The 27,865-nt window shown below is 30.1% G+C and overlaps 3 protein-coding genes and 1 non-coding gene across 6 annotated transcripts in view; 1 reads left to right on the top strand and 3 right to left on the bottom strand.

Moving 5' to 3' along the window:
• LOC125858581 (HMG1/2-like protein) overlaps nucleotides 1-27,865 on the bottom strand; it is a 377,596-nt gene that overhangs the window by 79,095 nt on the left and 270,636 nt on the right. The window lies entirely within an intron of this gene.
• On the top strand, nucleotides 134-261 carry LOC125861053 (U6atac minor spliceosomal RNA). Its single transcript, XR_007445924.1, has one exon. It is a non-coding gene; the product is annotated as a U6atac minor spliceosomal RNA (small nuclear RNA).
• LOC125858547 (3-hydroxy-3-methylglutaryl-coenzyme A reductase 3) lies at nucleotides 1,114-4,834 on the bottom strand. The gene is made up of 4 exons (XM_049538353.1): nucleotides 3,791-4,834; nucleotides 2,606-2,787; nucleotides 2,057-2,403; nucleotides 1,114-1,772 (listed from the first exon to the last, which is right to left on the bottom strand). The coding sequence occupies exons 1-4, from the start codon at nucleotides 4,750-4,752 to the stop codon at nucleotides 1,539-1,541; spliced, it is 1,725 nt and encodes a 574-aa protein (XP_049394310.1). The 5' UTR covers nucleotides 4,753-4,834; the 3' UTR covers nucleotides 1,114-1,538.
• On the bottom strand, nucleotides 15,441-21,717 carry LOC125858565 (mitochondrial phosphate carrier protein 1, mitochondrial-like). The gene is made up of 6 exons (XM_049538378.1): nucleotides 21,451-21,717; nucleotides 19,484-19,833; nucleotides 19,351-19,394; nucleotides 18,319-18,533; nucleotides 18,037-18,161; nucleotides 15,441-16,012 (listed from the first exon to the last, which is right to left on the bottom strand). Exons 1-6 carry the CDS (start codon nucleotides 21,622-21,624, stop codon nucleotides 15,946-15,948), a joined length of 975 nt encoding a protein of 324 aa, XP_049394335.1. The 5' UTR covers nucleotides 21,625-21,717; the 3' UTR covers nucleotides 15,441-15,945.

Raw genomic sequence — 27,865 nt, 5'->3', positions numbered from 1 at the left:
ATTAACACCTCAATAGTGTTTGCTTAAAGTTGCTAAAGACATTTGGAAGTGAAATTGAGAAAAGTCGTCCCACATCGCGAGTTTATTAAAAAAAAAATTGTATTCATATAATTTCATAACTTGGTCTAATAATGTGTTCGTAGAAAGGAGAGATGGTTGGCATCTCCCCCGACAGGGACGGGAACAGCCTTCGGGCTTTACCTGTTATCAGACACATCCGGTTAAGGCTATCCACTTCGGTGGATCTTACCCAATTTTTTTAGAAAATTACCTTTGATGGAATTTGGTCACGTTCCGATTTCGAATACATATTTGGTCACGTTTCGATTTCGAATACATTTTGTCTAGTAGAAATTTTAGTAATTTTTTCAAATGATAATTTTTTTTAGAGAACATAATAAAGTAAATTGTCTATTTAGATAATTTTTCCTTATATTTAAGCTACAAAGTCATAGTACTATTTTTAAAAAACCTAAATGAACTTATATTATTTATTTATGAATTTCATATCTTAATTATATATCAGACGATTTTTATTTTCTTAATTGAACCATCATCATTTATGTATTAAAATATACTTAGTTAAGTAAATGATGATAGTTCTGATGAAAAATGGGAACAACAAATAGTTGGCCTAATCTGCTTCAAGATGTGTTTTAATACATAAATTATGATAATTAAGATAACAAAAAAAAAATTAATAGTTAAAGTGTGAAACTCACAAAGTAATTCAATTTTTTTTTTTCTATCGTTTAACTCTTTTATAATTTTACAACTTTTAAGAAAGTTTTTTTGATAGCCTTATTCATAAGACTACTTGTCAAATATCCTTTATATCTATCTTAAATGTCTCAATTAACACAGACCGAGTGGAGTCATAAAAGTGAATTTGAAATTATATGGTGAATGAAGGGAATGAGTCATATGGGTAACGACGAAGTTAGAATTTTCGTGAAAGAAATAATATAAATATAGTTGAATTCCTTGATTATTTTTTATCCATTTCAATACGATAATTGTGAAATGGGGTGCACGTCACTAGATACGAATACGATAATTAATTTTAAGTAAATATTATTTTCTTTAATATTTGACAAGAGAAAGTACAACTAGTGAATGAAAGAAATTTATTTAAAAAGATAACAACACTTTGTGCAGATCAAAACAATACCAATATTGAGATGCCATTTTGATTTTTTGGCAATATATTACAAAGTAATAACAAGTACAAAAGAAAATACAAAATTAAAGACATTATAAGGTCATCCACCTTGAAACTTAATGACACCAACTACCTTCTCCCCACATAGTATCTTTTTTAAAAAAATATTTGCATATTAATACATACAACACAGCATACAGATCATCTTGTCTCTAATAATATGAAAATATTATTTCCTAAATTTGGTATTATAATCCTTTATTTCAAAGATGTTGATGATGATTATAATTTCAAGAAAAGTTGCTTGTTGGGAATAATAAAATCTGTACAATTTTGAAACATTCAGATGGGGAGAAATTAGCTGTGTTGTTGCATATTACTTTGTGACATCTTTGCATGATCTATTGTATTTCATGTGGCTCTTCACAAGTTGCCCAGCTGAGATAGCTGACATGAGGGATAGCTCACCCGCGAGAACCGAACCTGCTACTATTGTAGCCAAGAGCCTTGCATTTGACCCTGGTGCCTCTCTGTTGGCACCTTTCACTCCTAATAAGTTCAAGCAAGCTGATTGCGATGCTAATTGAGTTCCTCCTCCTACTGTACCCACCTGAAAAATATTCACAATAATATGCATAATAAGTACCACGAAGAAACTCATACCAACAACAACAACGACATATCTAGTGTAGAGTGTACACAGAACTTAGAGGTAGAGAGGTTGTTTTCGATAAAAGCATAGAGGAATCATATAGACAACTATAACTTCCTTGGGGCTTGAGGCATAGTTGTTTTAAAACTCATTAAAATCGTCACATGTAAAAGTTTGGGGGTGGAAAGACGGTGTACCAAGAATGATGATCAAGAATAAGTATTAATATGTTTAATGCATACCTCGATTGAAGGCATGGTGACTGAAATATGGAGGTCCTTGCCATCATTTACAGCCTCCATCATAGTGATGCAGTGAGAGCTCTCAATATTTTGAGCCGGGTCTTGGCCAGTGGCTAAATATACAGCTGAGACAATATTGCTGGCATGGGCGTTGAAGCCACCAAGTGCACCAGCCATGGCGGAGCCAGTGAGGTTTTTAAGCATATTCAGCTCAACTAGAGTAGCAACCTCAGTTTTCAGAACTTTCTTCACCACGTCTTCCTTGATGATTGCCTCACAAACTATTGACTTTCCTCTCCCCTCAATCCAATTAACTGCTGCTGGTTTCTTGTCCGAGCAATAGTTCCCTGTTATAGTTCGGACAATTCCAATTAATAAGCGTCTCCAGATCATGGGGGTAAAAGAAGAAAAAAATAGGTGTGCTGTCGTTGAGGCTTGACGCTACGTTACATTGGCATTAGGCAGTATGAAAATCAATTATACATGAAAAACCAATGAACGCAGGGTATCAAAAAAGATTTTCTTTTTAGAAAAAGGTAGGTGGAGTACCAGATATGCCGATGATGTCCATGTCGGGGTACTCATTCTGAAGGTAATCAAGAACATTCTGTACACCTTTGGAAACCATGTTCATTCCCATCGCATCACCAGTGCTACAGCTAAACCTCATGTATAGATTCTTTCCAGCTATTGCACATTGAATGTTCTGTAATCTAGCAAATCTGCTTGATCTGTAAAGTCCAAATCAAAAACAATGTTATACAACTAGTAAACATAATATTGGATGATGACGTGCTGATTCCAGAAAAAAACCAAAGATTTATCCAAAGAAATTAATGAAAATGACAGATATTGAAGTAACAGACAAATCTAATAAAATCATAAAGACAATGATGAAAGTTCTAGAGAGGGTAAAAAGACATTGTTGAAAGAAGAAACTAAAAATGGATTCATTCACTGAACACATCAATATCAATGGATCTTCAAAAGGAAAACGCATTAAGAAAAGATGTCTGAAATATTAGTCAACAATAGAAGAAAGAAGGAAAGAAGGAAAGATCCAGATGTTCTCATCTACCATACTGTTTGAACACTCTCATGGTAACTTTCATCAACTACAAAGCAAAATACCTAAGTTGCGCGGATTCTTCACTTTTGATGCGGACCCATGTCATATGCTCCAAAAATACATTACTTTTGGAGAATCCGACACGCACCCGCTGACATTTTACAACATTTTGTAAGAGTCCGAGCAACATACTACTCTCTTTGTTTCAATTTGTTTGTATGGTTTTGACTAACACGGAGTTTAAGGGAAAAAAAAGAGAACTTTTGAATCTCGTGAACTAAAGAAATGTTAAATGTACCAAAATGCCCTTAGAATTAAAGAGCTGCCAAAAAAATGAAAGAGACGTTCTTTTTTCAAACGGACTAAAGAGGAAAGCAAGACAAACAAATTGAAACGGAGGGACATTTTAATTTATACCATTTTCAAGAATTCACATTTATAAAGCTATTCAACTCCTGGACTTTGATATGATGATATTTCTATCATAATTACTACTTTTTAACTATAATTTAATACTTTTTCATAACTAGTCTGATATGTAAGTCAAATTTAAGGGATTACTATGATTCTACTAGCTTCATAGTGAAAGATAAATGCAGTAAAATGAGTACAAGCATATTAAAAATCAAAACTTGAAAAAGAAGAAGAAGAACAAGAAGACTCACTTATTGAAAACAACAGATAGAGTCTCAAAATTCATTGGATCCTCGACGAAGAACTTCAACTCTGCAGCTCTCTTTGCGCTGCCGAACCTAACTACAGGAGCTCTAGTCATCGCATCTCTGAACAAAACACTCGTAGCGCCACCGGAAACATAAATGGCTTTACAACCCCTGTTAGTACTAGCAACTAAACATCCTTCTGTGGTTGCCATTGGCACAGAAAACTCTTTCCCATTAAGCAGCAAAGGTCCAGCTATTCCCACTGGTATTTGAATATACCCAATTGGCATCTCACAACACTGTCCAAGAATTGATTCATAATCAAATCCATCTAATGGTAACCCTTCCAATGACTTCCCTGAACTCCTCTGTAACGCCTCTTTTCGAATAAAAGCAGCTCTTTTACAGTCACCCAACTTAGATTCCAAGGAATATGATGGTATTCTCCCTTCCACCACCGATTTGATAACCACCTCGTCGTCCTCTGACGAAAATGGTGTGATTATCTGAGCAGTTTTTTCAGCAACAGGTACAGATTTCATTGGGATATTTCGTCGAACAGGTGGTGGTGTAACAGTTCTATCAATAAATTGTTCTGGGGATTCATCTTCAACGTCCCAAGAATCATTATTTCCCTTAGAAACGAAAGATTGAACAAACCCAATACCAAAGAACCCCAACAGATAAATAATCGAAGCGATCAACGAAACCATAGCAACTAATTCAGAAAAGTTAAGCACGTGGAGTGGAATTCCATTACGGATCTTCTCACGCCATCTGTGTAGAAGAAAATACATGACAGAGAAAAACATGGTGAAGAACAAACCATTTGTAAGATACAACGGTAATGGAAGAGCATCTGAAGCTTTAACAGAGGAATCTTGATTATGGGGTTTGAGAGGTTCGCCGGAGGAAATGTGTTCGGAAGGGTAAAGGGGTTTTACAGGTCGCCGGCGAACGTCCATCGTGAAACTTTTCCGGTCCCCGGAATTTACAGAGGAAAATGGAGGAATGTGAGGAAGTATTGTGAGTGATAAAGCTAATGTATCGGAAATGTATTTATAGCCAAAAAAAACATCGGCTTTTATGGCCACCCCTTAATTAAATTTCAGTACTTTTTTTTTAGAAAAAAAAAACTAAATTTTGTCTATTGATAAATTTCTTTTTATATTTTTTGATAAATTAATACTTATTAATTAGATCTATATTTTTTATGTAGGAAAAAAAACACTCTTTTTCAAACCTCGTTTATAAAATTATATTGGATCAGCACAATTGAAATAAAGAAGGTAGAATTTCAACTTTTATGGCCACCCTTTAATTAAATTTTAGTACTTTTTTTTAGAAAAAAATAAATAAATTTTGTCTATTGATAATTTTTTAATATATTTTTTGATAAATTAATACTTATTATTAGANTACGCTATCATTTGCAAGATTATCGAGGAAGTGAAAGAGAGCCTCAAAATGCCAAAGAACTATTTAATTATAGGCATTCATCTCTGCGCAATGTGATTGAACGGACTTTTGGAGCTTGGAAAAATAGATTTAGAATATTGAAACAACGCATGAACCATTATGATATTGATACACAAGTGAAAATTGTCATAGCTTGTGCAGTGTTACATAATTATTTGCGAAAATACCAAAGTAGTGATGAAATATTTATGGTCTATGAACATGAAGATATAGTTGCAGAGGATATTGACCAACAAATGGCTCAAAGTAACAATGTTGGTTCGTCTTCTTGGTCACATGATCGAGAAATGCAAGTTCAAGGTGAGGAAATTGTTTGTACTATGTGGGAGGATTATATTAAAGACTAGTACACTACAATTTATGTTCAATTTTTTTTATTAAATTAAAGTTAGATAAAACAATTACTTAAGTGGAGAACAAATAACTTTGTAATAATTTATTATGCGATTTTATAATTTTTTATTTATTTGATAAGATTGAATAAAAAATTGGGGCTATTTTAATAGTTTTACAACTTATGAGATTTTTTTGTTTATAAGAAAATATACAACACAAAAATTCCATATTGCATGTCCAAACAAACCTTCAATTTCATCTCATGATTCCATATCATAATACCATATCATGATTTCATATCATGATATCATATCGCATGGCCAAACGGGCCCTAAGAAAAATTTATTGAATTTGGTGAACCTGAATATGGGCTACTATCTCCCCCTATAAGCACGGGTATTTTTTCTCTCATTTAATTACTTGGTTGAAAATTGAATCCTTCGAAAATAATTGTCTAACTCCATGAAGTAATGAAAAACTCTGCATACACTTGATTATTTATGTATCTAATTTCATTTATTGTTTGGTTTGTAAATAAAAAAAAAATATTCATTTATTAATTTTATACCATGGTTATTCTCTCTCTCTCTCTATATATATATATATATAGCATTGGAAAGATCTTCTATTTTACATTATGTAACATATTAATTAAGTTTAATGACTTGCATCCTTTCATAAATATCATAACTAATATCAATTTTAGCATGTGTTAAATTTATTAATATAGACTAATCATTAAAGGAGATCCCATAAAATCTGAATTCAAATTTATCCATTTTAGCTTAACCTAGCTTAATTGCGAATTTCAATCCGTTTTTTGTCTTCACTAAATCATAATTATTTTTTTGAAATATGTTTCATTATACTCAATAAGATCAGGTCATGTGTTTTGGGTCTCGAATCCCATGTATTGAGTATCAGGTCCTAGGTCGGGATTGAATAGGTCTTGAATTTCGAATATCAAAATCATGCATTATCGAGTCTCAAATCTCAAGTCTAGAGGTTTGAATTTTAGTTCGATGTCGAGATCAGATCCTAGGTCTCAAGTCTCGAATTGAGGTCGAATCTCGAATTGCGGTCATGTCTCAAATTTAAGTCAGGCGGGGTTGGATTGGGTAGGGGTCAAAGTTGGGGTCGAAATCGAAGGCTTAAGCCTCGATGGATTGTAGGGGAGGGGTGTATTGGAGCAAAGAGTGGGGTGGGGGGAGTTGGCCATTCAAAAAAAAAAAATTAAGTCAAGTTGGCGGGATCAGGACACAACTCATTTCAACTAATCAATTTAACTCAAGTAATTTTGTATTAATTTATTATATTTCAATTTGCTTAATATCAACTCAATCCTTCTATTTAACATCGTTAAAACTAGCAGAAACTCACATAAATGGAATGAAAATTAAATGCTCATATACAAAATAATAAAAAGGCTTGGTTTTTGTTTATTTAGTCAAGTTGACTCCAAAATTGGAATGTGGGAGTAAACACAAATATGGATATTTATATAAATACATTATATTGTGAAAGTGTATTACATAATTTTTTTGGATAAATTTATAATTGGATAAGTTTGTAATGACAAAATTTATAATTGGATAAATTTATAATAAGATAAAATTACAATTGGATAAGCTTGTAATTAATTGAATAAACTTGTAGTAAGATAAAATTACAGTTGGATAAACTTGTAATTAAGCAGAAAAATTGTAAGCAACTATACAACAATTTTTATCCTTCTAAATAGAAATTCAATTCAGTTCATTTTTATATTTTGAAAAATATAATCTCTCTCCCCAACTTTTTTAGCTTGCGTTTTGTCACAAATTCTCAATTATTTTTTGCAAGTCATTTTTAAGTAATGTTTTACCATGCGTTTGATCATAAATTTTGGGAGAATTATTTGACTTTTACATATAATTAGGGGTGTGCAAAAACCGATTTAACCAATAAACCGAACCGAAAAAAACACTATTGGTTTATTGATATTGGGTTATTGGGCTAACGGTTTTTAAACGGTTTTGCAAAATTTTTTTTTGGGTTATTGGTTCGGTTTCCGGTTTTATAATTTTTATTAATGGTTAAACCGATAACCCAATAAAACTATACTAAATTTACTAGTCTTATTGTTAATGGTTAAACGATTGTTACTTTCACACTTTTTGTTAATGGTTAAACGATTGTTACTTTCACACTTTTTCCTTTGAATGTGTCTAGTGTCTAAACTTGCAAGAAAAATGATTGTTACTTTCATGCCAAATGCTGGAAATATCATATGGTTTATTTGAAAATTTTCTTATCGTGTATATAATATATATGAGTATTTTCTTATTGGTTAAACCGAAAACCGAACCGTTAAGTACCATAAACCGATTAATCAAAAACCGATAAGAAATATGTTATTGGTTTGGTTATCGGTTTGAAGTATTTACAAACCGAAAACCAATAAACCGAACCAATAACACCTAAAACCGAACCGACCGATGCGCACCCCTACATATAATACGATTTATACCCATAAAGTTTTAAAAATTATTAAAATATCTCATAAATTTGTCTTATTCCGTGAAAAATAACCTTATTACTTAGTTGATGTCATCATCAACAAAAACAACGATATGGGCAAGAGCAGTACAATAATTGTATACTCAAATGTGTCACTGATACGAGATAAATTATAACTCATTAAAAACAGATTGTTCTTTTTGATGGAGTTGATTGTAAATAGATATTAATTGAAATTTATAAATGATAAATATTTTTATAAAATTTGGGTTGTTTTTTATTTTATTTTTAAAAAAATCAAATGGCCAAATTCTACTTTTTTTTTCTTGAAGTTGGAAACCTGAAATGTTTACCAAATATATCTATCAAATAATGATAAATTATAAGGCCAAACAGTAGTGCCCAATTTTTTTCCAAATATATTTGTGGTCAAAAAACACCTTAGCTATATGTCACTATTTTGAAACCGAAATGTTGTTACCTTTCGTAATCAAATAAAGTGTCCCTATTTATAACAAAACACAATGTAGGAGGGATTACCTAATTAATTCTATTAATATAACTTAAAGAGTTATTACTTACATATAGCTTCCTCGTTTTAAAATAAATTAACGCATTAGACAATTATATCTTTTTTTTATTTTGTATATTTTATCTTTAACATTAACTATTCATTGTACAAATTCTTTCCAAAATCCACTGAGACTCTACACAAATTAATATAAATATTATTCATCGTAGACATGTAGAAGTGGACAAATGAAAAATATACAAACGAAAATCACTATAATGCAATAACACAATGATTTAATTCACTTATTTCCCCAATACCGAATTTAAAATTTTCAAAAATAGTACTTCTTTTTTTTTTCTCTATTTTTTTAAAATAAACAATAAAACGTAGATTTTTATTATTTAATGGGCTTATAGGATAAGATAGAGGCAGCCAAAAACGAAGAAATGGGCAGTCATGCATTGACTCTCTTATGTTTGTACACAATTGAAATTATTATAGAGGCGGATTTAAAATATGAATTATATGTATATATTTAATGAATTTTTTTAAAGACATATCAGATTAATTGGATTGACGTTTAAATACTTGTGTGATGCTAATTCCCCTTCCTAGCTTCAATTATATTTTTCTTAACAACTCGTTAATTTATGTGTGCGTAACACCTATCTAGTTGTCAATGAGACAAGTCTCATAAAGTCTTATCGGCAAGAAAGTTCTTAAGAACGAAAAACTTGATTAAAAAACTACTTCATAATCAGTTCTTACTACTGAGTCGAGGGAATGGTCAACCACTTGTCCATAAGAAGAGGGCACTCATCTAATTATAGATTAAATTTTCTTTATTATATTTTTATTATCTAGAAAAAAGTAAAAATAATCTTCTATAATAAATAAAGATTAGTAGCCTATAATTATAAAATGCTAGTGTTATTAAACCACCCCTAATTTTCAAGACTTAGCTTGTTCCACATTCCAATATACTATTATGCCTTTGAAATTTACTTAATTAATCTAGTTAAAATATTGGTTTCCTTATCTTAACGGAAATGAATTATATGTTAGTTGAGTTATATTTCCACTAATCTTTTTGCTAATTACTTATTGTAAATTTCAAAGTCCACTTTTCATGAATAATATTTCAATAATTTATATTATCTCTCAAATAAGTCAAAAATCATAATTTAATATGATAAATATTCTCTAATACTATTTGCACCTCACGTAAATTCTGACACTAGGAATGAGCTTCTTATAGCTCCTGCCAACCTCTATCGTTAATTAAAAGGCTCAAATTTAAGGTTAAAGAAGAAAAAAATATTGATAGAGAGTGTTTTTTAATTAAGGGTGTGCATTTGATTTTTTGGTTTGAGTTTTTTGATTTTTGATTTTGAAGAAGTGTAACTCAATTCAAATCGAAATAAGTTTGCTTTGGTTTGATTTTTCTCTTTTTAGTTTGATTTTTTCGATTTGGTTATTCGATTATGTCAATAATTAGAAACATAATCAAAGTTATATTTGCAATTTGAAAAATATATACATATATACAAGGAGGAGTAATAATACTGAATCTCTTAAATATACTTTCTAATTTAAATCACAACTAAAACATAAAACATAATACTTAAAAGTATATCAATTATAGATGTCCAAACATAAAATATAAATTAAATCATAATGAAAGAAAATAACTAAAATTTGGTTTATTTGATTTTTCGATTTTATTTTCTAAATCTGAAACCAAATTGAAAAATCAAACAAAAAACAATTCAAATTAAAATTCAATTTGATTTGATTTTTTCGATTTAATTCAAATAATACACGCTCCTATTTCAAACCCTACAAATCAAAATAAATTAGATAAACATATTTCGAATATCGTGTGGTTATTAAGTTGATTGAGTATGCTTAAAGTTATTAATTAATACTCATATGAGTGTCAAAGTGAAAGGAGACTTTTGACTTCCCATGAGGAATGCATGCAAATTGCAATATGCATGCATGTGGCGGGCGGCTATCCTCTTATTTTCTCCGTTCGTTTATAATTGTCATGTTGTATTTTTCAAGAGTTAATCTAAATAATTTTCAAAACTAAATAAGATTATATTAATTCGATATTCTAAAATAAAATTTTAAATATTCAAAAACTATACGAAAAATACTATAAATTACAACATTTTTCATATTAATATGATGAAAAAACACATCTTGAATATTAGTCGAAATTTCATATCGTTTGACTCTAAAAAAAAAATTATGACAACTAAAAAGGGACGGAAGAAGTATTATATAAGCTATATATTATATGTGTAAGAAATTCTTATATTATCATATAGAAGCGAAGTTAATATTTTAAGGGAAAATACATAAAAAAAAAACCCCACTTGGTCGAATAACTTACTTTAATACTTAAACTACACGGACGTTTAAATACCCCCTTAACATCTTTGAAGTGATTTTTTTTCCACCCTGAAACTATAACACCACTCTCACTCGCCACATCATAGCCACGTAAGCGCCACATTATAACCATGTAGGCACCATGTCATTAATTTTTATTTCTTTTTTACTTATTCACTATTTTTTCTTAAACACTTTTGAATATTAATTATATCAATTGATTAATTTATACCCCACACCTCTCTTTCTTCTTCCTTGTTGTTCACCATTATTCCAACCTTCCGTACTTTCTTTTCTTCTTCTTCACTATTCAACAATTTTTAAGTCACTTTAAAGAAGAAAATTCACTAATATTCACATTATCTTCTTTGAACCCTCCCAACGAATTTACCCACTTGGAGAATGGATTTTTTGAAAGCCAATATTTTCTTAACAACTCAGATAAGAAATGAAGATTGAATAAGAAAGTTAGTCCAAAAAAATATAAATTTTATGAGAAGTGTTTGAATGGATCTAGAAATCAAAATGGGTCACTCAAAATTTAAGAAAGTTTACATTTGTCAAATCGACACCAATAATATAGAGTGAAATCGACGTAATAAAATGTCATTGGTATTGAATTTTACGAATTAGTAAAAGACTAGTAAAATGAAAATAGTGGATAGAGGTGGAGATGACGATGGGGGAGGAGATGTTTCAATGGAGAAAGATGTGTATTGATGAAGACAACAAAATGAAAAGAAAAAAAAATTAAAGAAATTAAAAAGGGAACCCACTAATTTCATTTACCTCTTATTAAGAAAATTTACATATTTTTAAGATTTAATATATATAAAAAATTATTTAGGCCAATAAAAAAAGGTCATGTGTGGGGGTTTAAAAATTCAGTTTTTTTTTCTCTGTTTTCACGCTATTTCAGGAGAGTGTGAGTGCTCTCTGCCACATCATCCCCTTAGGGGGTGTTTTAATCACTTCAAAGATGTTTAAGGGGTATTTAAACACCTGTATAATTTAAGTACTAAAGTAAATTTTTGTGCCAAGTTCAATTTTTTTTTTAATGTATTTTCCCATATTTTAATTATTATATTGAGGGTAAGGAAAAGAAAATGAAAGAAGTGATTACAAATAGAACACTGAGCCGTTATAGTAGTTTTTTAAAGGCTAAGCCAACTTTCATACCGAGTTGGTTACCTTCTTCCATCTCATTTTATATGAGTTAGTTTGACTCGATACAAAGTTAAAAAAGAAAATAAGACTTTTAAAACTTGCAATTTAAAATAAGTTATAAAAAATTATGTGGCTATAAATAATTTAATTAAGAGTAAATTTAGGTGAGACGTACATCACCATACTTGACATTGTGCGCATTTCAATATGTTTAGTAATAATTTAACTTTAAAATGGTTATTTTATCTTTAATGGGGTATTTATAACCATACAAATGTCTTAGAATTTTAGACTATAAGTTATAAAAACTTTCTTTTAATTTGATGGTCTCAATTATTTGGAATCTTAAGGTATTTTTTAATCATAATAATATAGAATCTATAAAGTTTAAATTTTTTATTTTATTTTTTACCTTCCCTAGGAGCTCTCACCCATTTTGCTCCCTTGGTGACTCGAACTCGCAACCTTCAGGTTGGAAGTGAGGGGTGCTTACCATCCGAGCAACTCTCTCTCGTCAATAAAGTTCAAATCTTAACTTTCGCGTTTATAATGTTTTTAATTTTTTTTTATATTTGGTTGGTTAAAAATATTTTGAGAAACACTGGGGGAAATGAGATTTTTAACAATGAAAAAAAAATATATGTCATCTTGACAAGCCGTTGGAATCACAAATTTCATAAATAGCATTTCTTTGTTGATTCCTCTCAATAAAAGATTATATATAAATATTTGATCTTGAGATTAAAAAAAAAAATTACTTACTTACGAAATACTAAAAAAAAACCTATTTATTTTTTAAGAAAACATTTTTCATGATAAAATATTTCGTTCCTACCAAACTCATGACCATAACCTTCAAAACAATTTTAACAACCTAGTTTTTGTAATGATGATAAGGATTGAGCAAATTTTTATGGACGCATATTTTTCTCTAATAAATATCTATTTAATTATTATTGCCATTTCATGCTAATCAACCATTTTTATTTGATAAAAAATGCGCATATTAATGTCATAATGTGATTTGAAATAACAAAGCCAAATATGATTAATTGATTTGTAATATGTGGTTGATATTATCCTTATTGATATCAAAAATCAAAATCTTAGAGATCGATTTTTCACAATTTATTATTACTCCACATTTCAAGAGAATATAATTCTAAATATAATCCAACTATCACATGATTTTTATAAAGAGGCCAAAAATACATTGTTTAGTTAATTAAATGTTAGGCCAAACTTGTGCGGTGGACAATTATTTTATATATATATGATTCTTATTGTCATTTGAAGTTAATCAACCATAATGTGATTTGAAATAACAAACAAAATCTAAATTGATATGGTTTTTTTTCATCAAAGAGTAATATGTGGTTTATATTTTCTTCATTCCAATCAGATATTCCTAATATCACATTTGAAATTATTTTAAATGTGCTAAGAGTAAGAAGCCAAATCGAAATTGATATTATTATTATTTTTGTAAAAGAACCTAAATATGTCGTACCTCATAATTAATATTAAGCTTATATTGATTCTCAAGCATAAAATATTTATGATAATTAAAATACTATTAAAAAAATGAAAACATGACTGTCAAAATCGATCTCTGGAGGTCAATTTGTTTTCTTTATTTGAAACTTTTTAACCATAGTAGGATACATTTCTACTACTAAACCATTGATATTTGTTGGTTTAAGACTTCGATTTTTTTCTTGTTATACGTTTTAAATTTATTATTTTTTAAAAAAAACTGACCTCGCAATTTTTTACGCTAAAAAACCCAAAATAAATTGAAAAAGAACAAATAATGCTACAAATTAAATGAGGTTCAAATGCATTTCGCAAGATATTTATAATGAAGACCAAAATTAGCAGTAATTAAAGAATTTGACTTTTTTTAAAAAATAGTTTGAATAGTGTCATCTAGTTGATGTTATTGTAGTAGTAAAATCAAATTTGATCAAACTTTAAGATCGGTATGCATGGAATATAGAAAAAAAAATTTCATTAAACTGGTCAGTTTCGTATGATCGTCTCCATTGATTTAAATTTTTAAATAAGCTGGTCATTCACTTGAATATGATATCAGAGTTGACAAGATATCTTATATTAAATTTAAAATATCTCATTGCAACTCAAAAAGTAAAATATATTTCCGCCTATTATTAAAAGGAGTTTCTAGAAGGCACATAAAGGGACTTGTTGAAGAGTCGTAGGTTAAAATTTCAACGATACATATCATCAAAAGAAGTTTTACATGCTTGGCCAATGAAAAGTCGGGCTAACACGTGATCATCACTTCATTTTTTTTATCATCTCGTCTATTTTTGGGCTATATGTGCTTATAGGCCACTTTGATGCACTAAGTTTTGGCTATGCACGGGATTTCAAGCAAGGCTAGACCACAAAGGTGACTCTATATTTTTGCAACAGACTATTTTTCTCACAGCTCGAACTCATAACATTTTAGTCAGTTACATGACAATAACTTTACCAATTCGCGCACGATGCAACTTCTTGGACTACTTTACCTATGACATAATCTTTCTTGTTCTGTCCCCAATTTTAGGGTTGTAGACTTAAGTGCCCAGCAATATTGTCATCATCATTACTTATAGCCTATATTAATGATGTCAATTTTGACTCATATTTTGGAAGACAAGAAATAACGTTCACTAGCCACTTTTTGGCCATGTTGTTGAGAAATAGTCAGTATCATGAAGTTCCAAATTATGCTGAAGAAACTCCCAAGACATTCCAAATTTTACCAGCGAAATTTGAAACTCCAAGACAAAAACTATTTCTCAATAACACAAAAGAGTTGGCTATTTCCTAATTTTGCCCCATAGAAAATATAGTTGAAACCTCTTGGAAAAACTAGTATCATTATGGTCCAATTCCTAACTTGGAGATTGAGACAAAATGCCTTTATGCAATACAACATATGATGGGGTAGAGGGTACGCAAATTTTACCCTACCTCAAAGGTCTCTAGAGAGGTTGTTTCGGTAGACCCTCATGAAAAAACAACTCCAAAGCAATCTCGAGAAAGAAGTAACAGAAGTTCAAGAAACAACAGATAATAACAATAACAACAGATAGTAACATAATGAAAACAACAATAAAAGAATACAAAAATCGAGAGACAAGAAACAACAGAGAGTAATAGAAATCAAAGGAGAAGAAGTTATAGGAGCAAAAATGCCTTTATGCAATATCTTCACAAAATGGTTCCAAAATATGAAAACAAAAATCAACAATAAGGTGCTCACTTGAGCAGCTTTGAAATCATACAAATCAGATGAATTCATCATGCTTATTATCAAAATTCTGGCTCCGCCACCATAAACTGAGAAGTCAAAATTTGCCAGATCGATACCATAAACTGACATGTACTCAAAAACAGGAAACAACATTTTGAGTAACTGTGGTTCTAGCTAGTGGAATCTCTTAAAACCATTATTGAGTAACTATCCGGGCCACAGATACAACTCCTGCGCCGTTGTGTAAGTTAGTGCATGACAGCGAGAGAGCCTCTCTTCTCGCGAAAAAAATTTCACCTTCTTCAGGTAGCTTAAAAGAAATCTGTCCCACTCTAGAGCCAGCCAGGAAATTGAGCTATTTGCTGATAACAAATGGCCTGTACATCGATTTATTTGTTGGTAAATGATCAAGCATTTCCGAAAAACAGTTAAGAGGATCGCTAGTTCACCCTATTTGCTAAATTAGGTGCACGAGTATTCGTGTGCTCATTATATTCATCTTGAATGACTTTGATCCATTTCATCTTCTTCTATATCTTTGATTACATGTCCACTGGTTGGCCTACAAAATATACATTCAAAACATCAAGGCAAGCATTTGAGACAATATAAAAGGCAAAGCAAATACGATTTTGTTCTATTGATTCAAGGACAATCTCGGACAGTCATCCAAATTGACGATACATTGATAATAGCTAACACATATTACACAAAGAATTGGACATTGTCTTACTTGTTATAACGAAACAGAGAATGCAGGTGACGGGAAAATTCAGAAGAAGCAGCGAAACAAATATCCTAGTGGATTTTTTTACTATGAGAGTCAACCTAGATAATGTATTCCCTCTATAACATGAATGTCTGCTTTGACTTTGCAAAAAAATCTGAGCATCCAACCAAAATATTAAGGTAACGGGTGGAATAGCTCAAAACTTGTATAAACCCCTCCCAAAGCTCTTACACAACTCACGTAGGACAACCATGTAACTCAATACCTTCCTGCAACGTTACTTGATTTTTGCACTTACGCGGCAACTTTCATATAATTTACAAGTGTAAGAATGAGCTTACCAAAAGTTGACTCTGATATTTATGAAAGAATCTGATAATACAACCTAATACCTTAAAGTAATGGATGGAGTAGCCCATCCACCTTAAAACTCCACCCAAAACTCGCCAAGCTTCCAGTTATCCTGAAGCGAAATAAAAACATGGAGTCTCCCATCACTGGAACTTTCAGGCCAGAATTCTTCTGTATCTCCCATCACAGAAGAATTCCTACACGGAATAATAACTCTTCCAAACAAAATTTTCGTGATTAGCTACTCAAAGGCTTAACACAGAACGTGTGATGTTCGAACTATAATAGTAATGAATTTGAAGGGTAGTGGTATTAGTTACAGTTGACCCTTGTCAAAGTGATGGAGTACTGACCTTAACTCTCTCTTTTTATGATTGTGGTGTCCGGACCAAGTCGCACGCACCTTGACTAATTCGATGGGTACGTTTGTACCTACTAAGGTCAGACTTCTCTATAACAGTCATCCTCTATGACATTTCACTATCACGGCCAGGTTTTCATTGGAATCATTTTTTCATGTTATGTTATATTATACGTTCTCTAAAACAATATTTTGGTAAACAACCAAACAATATCTGGACAAACGACGGCTTATAGAGAGGGTCGACTGTATCTACCACAAGCACATGTATTGGATAACTCTGCCAACCAAGGCTATACCGGATGGGAAGAAATCACCTGGTGCTTTTTTTGCCGGATTTGAACCTAAGACCTCATAGTTCCCCCCTCATTCACCACTAGGCTACACTACTACTATGCCTCAATCACAAGCAAATTGAGGCTATAACCAGTACTTGGACAATGTATTTGCCTACTGCTCTGTTGAACTAATTAATTCAGATAGAGAAACTACCTTTCAAATCAGACTTGGACAAAAATTTGGCTATTGCCCTTTTTTTTTAGAATATCTAGGCAGCCAATGCGACCTCCCTGAAAGCAGCCAAACCCCCTTTTGCTGTGTTGATAGCCCACTAAGTATCCAACATACAATACTTCTTGTATACGGGCAAGCCTTTGCCCTTCTCTAATGAAATTTATTACTTCAAAAAAAAAGTATCCAGCATACAAAATCACATGCTGAAGGTATTCTATAATCTTTTGTTGACTTCTCCTGTTTCTTTTTGCTTATATTCCACTTGCACGAACATTAAGTTGTTTAGATAAAGCTCAACGTGAATGTCAATTATACGTGCTTGAGTGTGCACATATGCCTGGTGAGAGCAATTATTATCACTTCTCGAGTTACTGTGGCTCTTCTATGTCTTATAATTGGTCAAAAATCCTATAATCTATCCAATTCATGAGAAGCAAGAAAAGCAGTTCACATTAATAATAGCTATGTGTAACTAATAACTCTCATGGCTTTCAACTGGCAGATGCATGTCCAAATAACAAGAAATTGCATGCCAATATTCATGCAAAACATGCAACAATAGAAAAGTGAAAGTTGAAATTGAATCATATCATGTACCAATTAGCTATATGAGTATGGAAACAGAACTTACAATCCACTTAATATTTTAATGGAGTCGTAGAACAACCACTGCAAAGTCACAACTGGTCCAACAAGCATTATCCTAATAGGAAGACTTCTCGTAAACAAATTAAGAAACCCAATTTTCTTCACAGCCTAAAAAGGTAAACGGGTAAAATCAGAAATGAAGCAAACATGAGAATCATTGTAGTAGACATCTCTTGTTCTTTTTGTCGGTACTTCTTGTTTTTCATTTTTGTTTTCATATTATTTTATTTATTTTAGGGTGTGGGAAAACAGTAAGAGATTTTACCTGTTTTAGGCTACTGGCCTTCTTGTTGTTAAGAGAAGCAACAATGTTGTCAGCGGGGTTAGAGATAATACTACCAACAGATCCAGCGGCATATCCAGCTAAACAAGTTACACTGAGCTGCTGAGTTCTTGAACAGTCTTCCCTCCTTTTCTCGATTAACTTTTTATAAAGAAAATTCACTGTATGCTCAAAAGTTGAGAACATAACTATTGAGACTGCAACGGGAAAAACAGTAACCAACATTAATTTTATCGATATCATTCTACTGAAAACCCCTAAAGCATTTACAATGTAGCAGTATATCTAATCTATGTTGCTCAGGACTCCTCGAAATTTTCAGGGGGTGCGGCAATATTTTTGGAGAGTCCGAACAACATATCAGCTAAAAGTCATCAATTTCTTCTACAAATACACCATTCAACTAGACCAAGATTAGAAATAACAGATGGTAGAGTAATATTTGATCTATAGCACAAATGATACTTGTATTACCATTGCAACGCATTTCAGCTAGATTTCAACTAAAGCCAATAATGCTGCCTCAGACATAACAAAAACAGTTCTAAGTGGCCACAGAATTCTGACTAATAACAACAGCATACCCAGTGTAGTCCCACAAAGTGGGATATGAGGAGGATAGAGTGTACGCAAACCTTAACCTTACCTCAGAAGTAGAGAGGTTGTTTCCGATAGACCCTTGGCTCAAAGAAAGACAACTCAAAGCAGCCCCAAACAAGATGTAACGGGAGTACAAGAAACAGAACAGAAACTACATCAAAGCAATACGATAATCGTGGTACAAGGAACAACAAATAGTAATAGAATTGAAGGACAAGAGACTACATGGGCAATACTACAAGTCTACAACTACTAATATGAAGAATTCTGAATAATAATTTTAATTATTTCTCTAAACCTCAAAAGAAAAGAGTGCCCACAAATGTTTCATAGGTATCACATATAGGTACAAAATTTCATAAGATGTATACAAATTTACATCAACTGAATAGAGTGTCAAAGACTGAGAGATACATGGTATATTACGACCCAGTAGCGGAATAAGTCCCCTGTAAAACCTGAAATCAGAAAAAGGAGTTGTAGAGATAGTTAATATGAAGAAACATTGCACCAAAGGAGAAAAGAAGTCCCACAGTTGGATTCATACCCATGGAGGCCTTCTGATGCATATATTCTTGGAAAGCCATCAGAAAGGCCTTTGGCAAAATGAGGCTGAGCTTGCACACGAACTTTAATGGCCTCAAATGGACAGAGAGTGACATTAGCAATTACTTCAGCTGATGCACTGCTGGCGAAAAATATCAAACTCTTGTTCTGATCCACAAGTACATTTGAGTATACTTTCTTAAAGTATTCATACAGACCAAATCTACAAGCACCCTGAACACCATAGCCAAAAAACTTCCCAGCCCATCCTCGCCAAAATGCCGAGGGACCTTGTTCTCTCAACAAAGTCGTAAAGCATGTGGAAATGCTACCATACTTGATAGGGTGCACCTACAAATTGCAAACAGTAATTCATAATTAAGTCCATAAATGAATGGGCAACTATATCAACCGAAAGGGGATTGATGTGTACACAAATCAATCAATCAACTATGAATCAAAATTCCAAATTAGTTGGGTCAGCTTAATAATGCTTTGCATCCATTCACTCTATTGAAGCATCATTCAAAATGCGAATAATTTGACTTTTTAATATTTATACAATTTAAAAATCTATCATTCTGCGACATTAGCCAACTCTTTATCTTAGCATTTTGTGTATAAGAAATCAGAAATGCAACTCTACGTTTACTTCTGACTCATTCTGACCAAATGACAACCCAAAATTATTTTCTCAGCCTTAAGAAGTAATACACCTCAAATCCCGGGAGAAGGAAACATTATTTATTGATGCAAATTTAGTAATAAAGACGCCAAAGAAAATCTTAAAAACTACGTAGCATAATCTTAATCAATACAATTGACAGAAAAACATTAACCCCAAAAGATTACAGTCTTGATCAACTCCACACCTGTACAAGCTTTCTCACATTACTACAAGCTCCCAAGTCTGTAACATCAGTTTTATTTATATAAGATAAATCCTCACCAATATTGAGTGCGCGTTGATAAAATCCAAATAAAGTCAGGTTAAACATTGAAAATCACCAGTAGAAGAACCCCATATTTCCTCTTTAGAGAATCCCCTAATAGTATCAAAACAACTAAAAATAGATTCTTTAACAAAAAAGAATTCGGTTCAGATATAGAATATCTATCCAGAAGTTTTCGTAACTCAATCATAGATGACGGAATCATCAAAGCACGCCTGAATATTATGTGGTTTGTGCAAATGGAGGGATGCTTAGTGATGGGACTACTCATCTTGTTATCACCCCTCTTGATGTTGTCAAAGTTAATATGTAGGTACATTTATCACCATTCTTCTAATAACAACTAATACCACTTGATACCAATCTGGTGAGTTAGAGACAAGTTCGAAAAAGGTCAAATGAATTCTTCACATATTTTCCTCCAAATTAAGCTACTACTACTCATGTTTAAAGCATCACTCTTTTTTTGGGTTCTACAGAAAAACCCCAATCCGTTTATCTTCTAGATGATCTCCTAATAGTTCTAGAGCAACTAAAATGAGATAGTTTAACCAGAAAGAATTCAGTTCAGATATAGAAAACCTATCCAAAAGTTTTCACAACTCAATCGTAGAGGAAGGAATCATCAAAGATTTGACCTTTTCAAACTCTATATATTATTAGGAACAAGAGGTATTAGTTGTTAGAAAAATGATAATAAATGTACCTGCATATCAACTTTGAGTATATCGAGAGGGGGTGTTAAGCACCCCTCCAATTGCATAAACACCATAATAACCAAATGTCAATTCTTCACATACTCCTCCCCAAATTAAGCTACTGCTAATCTTGTTTAAGAATCACTAACCCCGCTTCAGTTTTTCTTCTAGAGAATCTCCTAATTGTTCTGAAGCAACTTTAACCAGAAATATCAAAACTCAATCATAGATGACGGAATCATCAAAGATTTGACCTTTTCGAACTCTTATCACTAACTCACTAGATTTAGAAGAAGAAAAAAAGATGATAAATATACCTGCATATTAACTTTGAGTACATCAAGAGGGGTAATAGCAAGATGAGTAGTTCCAGCACTAAGCATCCCTCCAATTGCACAAACACCATAATACCCAGGTGTAAATTCTTCACAAACTTTTCCTCCAATTAATTTACTCATATTTAAAGAAGCAATCTTTTTAGGGTTTTCCATGAAAACGAAGAAACCCCAATTCGTTTTTCTTCTTTTTCAACCCATGTCTGCACCCAAAGTTTCGATTTTTTTTTCAACTGCTAATGTAATGGATCTTCCAAAGAATTTGGAAAGGGTTTTGGACAGGGTTTATGTAAAAGAGCTAAACGACGTCGTAATATACTCTTTCCTTATTTATTTATGTGATAATATTTGACTTGTAATAAAAAAATATTAAAAATTTGTGTGGTGAAATTATTTTATTAAAGGTAAAAAAGATATTTAAAGCTAAGTTATTTCTAATAAGAAAAATTATATTATATATATATATATATGAATACTTTTTTTAATGTCTTAAAATCACTCATGAATGTTTTGGCTTTTTCAAAAATTCATTCTCAAAGAAAAATAATACTACATAATTTGGAACAAATAAACTTTATCATGTTTATAGTTTGATTAACGATATAAAAATACTTTGATGTGAGTAGATTTTTTTAATATTTCACTCTCACACGCCTAAAAAAGATATATTCATTCTCTTCATCACGTCGGGATTTAAGGGGCTAAAGCTATCAAATTCAAGGATAATTAGAACAAAAAATAGTTTAGGTATGCATCAAATAAATGGTGCTAAATTTAGAAATTTCGATGGATGGTAAAATTATTCATTGTTTACTTGGGTGTATTATTTTAACTTTTATAAACTCCTATGTAATTCTTGTCAACTAATTACATCAATTATTATATGGTAAGCTTTTTTAATTTGAATGACACAAATTATCAAATAAACAAATAACCTACAAAATAACAATGACAATATGCATCTCTCTAAAAGGATTTTCTACACATAATAGTAACTAAGTCATAGCAAATAATACGAAAAGCGTATATAACATCTAGAGCAAAATGATGTGATAATTAAAGCACATGAAACATCAGGTAATAACCGATATTAAAGGACAAGAAAAAATGTTAACATTATTGGTATGCGAGGAGAAATCAATATCGAGCCTCAAACTACCCACCAAGCCTATCTTGCTTGAAAATGAGGCAATCCTCAACTCACTCTAATCTTCTACCCTAATTCGCAACCTCAAAAAATTATTTATATTCCAATGTTAGATAGAGATATTTTTGACCCTTTTTGATTACTTCAAATATTATAAGGAAATAATTAAACAACACCCAAAATAAAGACATTTGGGCCTTTTTAAACTTGTAGCAATGGCCTTATTTGCAATGTTTTTTTTCTATTATTTTAGAGATTTATATATGATTCTTTCATTTTATTGATTTTCTTCCAAATACATGATGCCGTGGGGAGGATTTAATAGGGGTGTTCATATGGTTTAGATGAAAACTGATCCAATCAAAAAATGAATCAAATTGATTAAATAAATTTACTTTTTTGGATTTGGTTTAGTTTAGCATTTTATAAATCGATATTATTTGGTTTGGTGACGATTTTATTTTAAAAAAATCGAACCAACATATTACATACATATATTTTATTATTATATATACATAATATATTATTTTTATAAATAATTTTAAATTTCTTATATATATTTTCATCATATTTTTTTATAATTTCTTTATGAAAGCAAAAACTCCTGAGACGACAATATTTATCTTATTGATTTCATGCATATGAATGTCTATGACAATCTTTTGTAGGACTAGGAATGTCATTGTTCTTCCTTCTAGGCCAAAATGGTGAATTTTGAAGCTTTATTCACAGTAAATTTAGTGATTACAAGTTATGTAATGTCAGTCGGTCTAACTATTTTTTCGTTTGAAATGAATTGCTGTCTTTTTTTCCCTCTTTGAATAAATCGTTCATTTTATTTTTGTGTATGGTTAATAATGAACAACCGAACCAAACCAAACTGAAATCGATAACAACCAAATTGATAAATGTATATTAGATTTGATTTGGTTTAATATTGATAATTTAAAAATCAATTAAATTGACTTGATTTTAGTTTTGATCAATAACTGACCCATACCAATCCATGAACACCTCTAGCGAGGAATAGAGATGCAACAACATAATAATAAATATATTCAATGTAATTTTATAAAGGAATTCAAAAAGAATAAATATATGCAAATCTTAGATAAAGAGATATATACCATTTTCATACCAGTTTTAGAATTCATATTGAGAAGAAAAAAAATCATATCAGCTTTGATACTGATTACATATAAATTGATTATATATACGATTAATCATGTATTTAGATGAACTGTCTGTGCTTTGCGGTGAAAGGTTGAATTAAAAAGGCGTAGCAGTGGCCTTATAGCAATGCATTTATGTATTACTATTATTTTAGAGATTTATATATGATTAATCTTTCATTTAATTTTATTGGTTTTCTTCCAAAACAATATGCCATGAAAATGAGGAATAGAGATATAACAATAATAATAGTATATTCAGTGCAATTTTATAAATGATGTCTGAAAAAAATAGAGTGTATGAGACCTTTATTTTTATCTCGTAAGAATAGAGATACTATTTGCGAATTCGGAGATTTATATATATATGATTAATCTTTCATTTAACTTTTTTTTGTTTTCTTCCAAATACATAATGCCATGACGTGGAATAGAGATACAACAATAACAATAATATTCAGTGTAATTTTATAAGTGAAGGTGTATGAGATCTCTATTTTTACCTCGTAAAAATAGAGATCCTATTTCTGAATTCTGATAGACCATTGGCTTAAAACAATGCATTTTCCAGCAGTTTGAAAGGAAATATAGAAATGAGCAATAATAACGGAATAATGTAAAATTTAATGGAGAATAGTACACAACTTACCATGGAAAGAATAGTAATAATAATAAAATAATATGATAATTGGAGCACAAAAAATAAATAAATTAAAATTTCTTGACCATTTACAAAATGAATAGAAGAAAAATGACCTTTTCAGTTTTTTTTTTAAAAATATTATAAATGACTTAAGCAATTAATTTTACTTAAAAAACACAGATAATAATTAAAATCAAAGAATAATTTTTTTTTACAAAAATATTGCTAATACCACTCGTAGAGATTTACTAGTAAATTATAAATCCAAAAATTATTGGTCATATCCACGCAGATCCAACTAAGTTAAGGTTGATCTAATCACTATAAGAATTAAGAAGAAGACAACAACTATAATTATATAGTACTAGAATATTTTGTTGCATACATGTCATTGATTTGGTTTTAGATTTTGAATTAGTAATTAATGATTATTTCATGACTTACAATTTTTGTTTTTAACAATATTAATCATCTAATAACCAGCCAAGACGAGAATATTAATCTATAATAGTATAATATAATTAAAAATGTGTGTTTTTATCCTTTTATGTGAAAATATGTTATCTTAAGCTATTTTTATAATCATATCAACATTTAAAGTGAAATAATAATACAAGTTGATATAACACATGGGTAATTAAATGGTTGGAGTAGATAACAAAGACGTAAAAATCAAAATACACAAACCAAAAATATTATTAATGATACTATATATACTTTCTCCGCTTCAATTTGTTTGTCTTACTTTTTTTTATCTGTTTTAAGAAGAATGTCTCTTTTCATTTTTTGATAACTCTTTAGCTTCAATTTTTTCATATGTTTATGACCATAAGATTATATACATTTTCGATATATTCTACATATCTTTAATTTAGAACAACAAAATTCAAAAATCTTATTCACTTTAATTTCTTAAACTTCCTATCAAATCAAAACAACATAAACAAAAAAACAGAGGAAATAATATTTAATTTCTCTCTTCTTTCATTCAACCGTACTTAGTTTAACATATTACATATTTAATTAAGAATGTCTTTTCTTTAATTACTCTTTTTTTTCTTGTCATTAATGAAAGTATATGAAACATGTTCACGTCTTTTTCAGTAGCTTGTCACGATCTATATATACAACTACTTCATTATAAAAAAAAAACTAATTTTACTCCCTCCATTTCTGTTTACTTGTCATATTGTTTTTTTCAAAAGTTAAATAATATAAATTTTAATTAATATGAAATGAGATAATCATAACTTACAATAATTTTTATATAATTTTTAAAAATCTAAGTTTAAAATATTATTTCTAAAAATAAATCAAATTAATTTTCGTAAAGAGAAATATGACAAATAAAAGAAAATTATTCAATCATGTTTACAAGTCAGAGACATAGTCAAAGATGATGGTCAAGATCGATCAGCATCGATCTGCTTCCTTTAAATAATAATAATAATAGTATTAATTATAAATTTCTATATATTTTTACTGGTCATACAATAATCGTAAAAATTCATAAAATAATACTTATGATTATAAAATTTAAGTTCTATGTAAGCATTGACAGTATAAAAATATGTATATATCTGAATCATTTTTAAATAATTACAGATAAATTTGTATATTCGTATCATGTATGTTTTAATTTGTTTGTGTGATTTTGATTTTATATGAAATTTAAGAAAATAAAGAAGATCTTTAAATCTTGTGGTCTTAAACTAAAAATATGTATAGAGGAAGAATATATTAAAATTTCATATTAACATTGTGATCTTAAAAATGTCATGTCAAAAGTTAGCATTAAGGAATTTTCATAACAGGAAAGACATGTTTTTTTTTTAAACTGACAAAAAGAAAGTAAGACAAACAAATTAGAATGATAATTTCTCACCTTATATATAGAAGTGATAACTAGACAGTAACAGAATTAGGATTCAGAAGGATTCAAAATATGAAAAAGTAAATATCTGAAGTAGCTAATGAGGATTTAATATTTACTACTATGATATAATTTTCTACCAAAAAAATTTGAATGAACTCTTTGATCCTATCCGTCTCTGATTTTAAAATTTTGTATTTTCTAATCTGTCTTTATGTGTTTGGACATTATATACATATCTTCCCTGGGAAAAGCGATAGATAGAGAGACCTTTGAATGTTTATATTAAAGTTTGGGTTCTACGTTATATTGTTTGTATTCTTTAAAAATGTTGATAAATATATATTAAATACTTTAAAAATAATGCATCTTGGAGAATTCAAATGTGAGTAAATTTTGAAGAGTCCGAACAATGTAAATAGTAAGAACAAAGTTAACTTCAATTAATATTAAATTTTGATTTAAATTTTTATGATTATCTGACTAAGCATATCTCGTTTTCTCAATAAAGGGGGTAAACTGCAAGTACGTGTTTTCAATCAATTGAAGGTATATATATTTAGACATATATCTATCATAAAGATTAAAATTAGAATTTACCAATAAATAAAATGCCAAAAGTATTATAAACCTATTTATTTTTGGTCTTTAATTCCTAATAGTATTATTATTACTATGTCATCAATTTCAAATTTAATTAATTGGTACTAGCTTGATTGTGACATTGATTCTATCATTCCATGTGTGCTTGACACAAGTATGAGGAGGACAATATATAAGATATACGTTGAATATAAGTTTCTTTTACTTTATTAAAAGTAGTTTTTTTAGTAAATATTTATTTAAAAAATAAAAATCATAAAAGATGATTACTACTACTATTGTGCACGATGGTATGAAATCTAAGACATGCAGGCCAGCCTCTATTAAGAAATAATATATAAGGAAATTAGCTATAAAGTTAGTCAATATAAAATTTAAATAAAATATTAAAGTAATCTAATATTATATCAATAAAAAAGTTTAAAATATATATTGGTGGTACATGGCTAGTGATGATAGTTGTCCATAGTAACCAGTAGTGGTGATGACTAATAGTAGTAATTTGCGGATGGTTGTAAATTATAGTATCATAACGGTTGGCTATATATATTTATAATAGTGATTAATGATGGTAATTCTCACTAGTAATTAGTGTTATAATGATGATCGATGATGATGATTGTAACTGATGATTAATAATAATGACGATTAATTATGGTGATTTGCAGTATAGTTATAAACTTATAACCGATGTAAGTCGCATATGGTAATATATATAAACTAGTAATTGACAATGGTCAATGAGTCAATGAAAGTAGATAAATAGCGGTAAACTTGCATCTTTATAGAAAATATTAAATAAATATTTTAATGATAGTTAAATAACATTTAATTGTTGTGAGCAAAAAATGTCAAATCCTAAGCTAATAAAGAGAGAAATCTTTTAATGATGGAAATATATATTTTTGTAATTAATTATCATAAATAATTTAATATATCAAAATATTTGATCTCTAAAA

This window comes from Solanum stenotomum, chromosome 3 (genome assembly GCF_019186545.1).
Source record: "Solanum stenotomum isolate F172 chromosome 3, ASM1918654v1, whole genome shotgun sequence".
NCBI classification, from domain to species: domain Eukaryota; kingdom Viridiplantae; phylum Streptophyta; class Magnoliopsida; order Solanales; family Solanaceae; genus Solanum; species Solanum stenotomum.
Note: the sequence above shows the minus strand (reverse complement) of the source record. Positions and strands in the feature narration are given on the sequence as shown.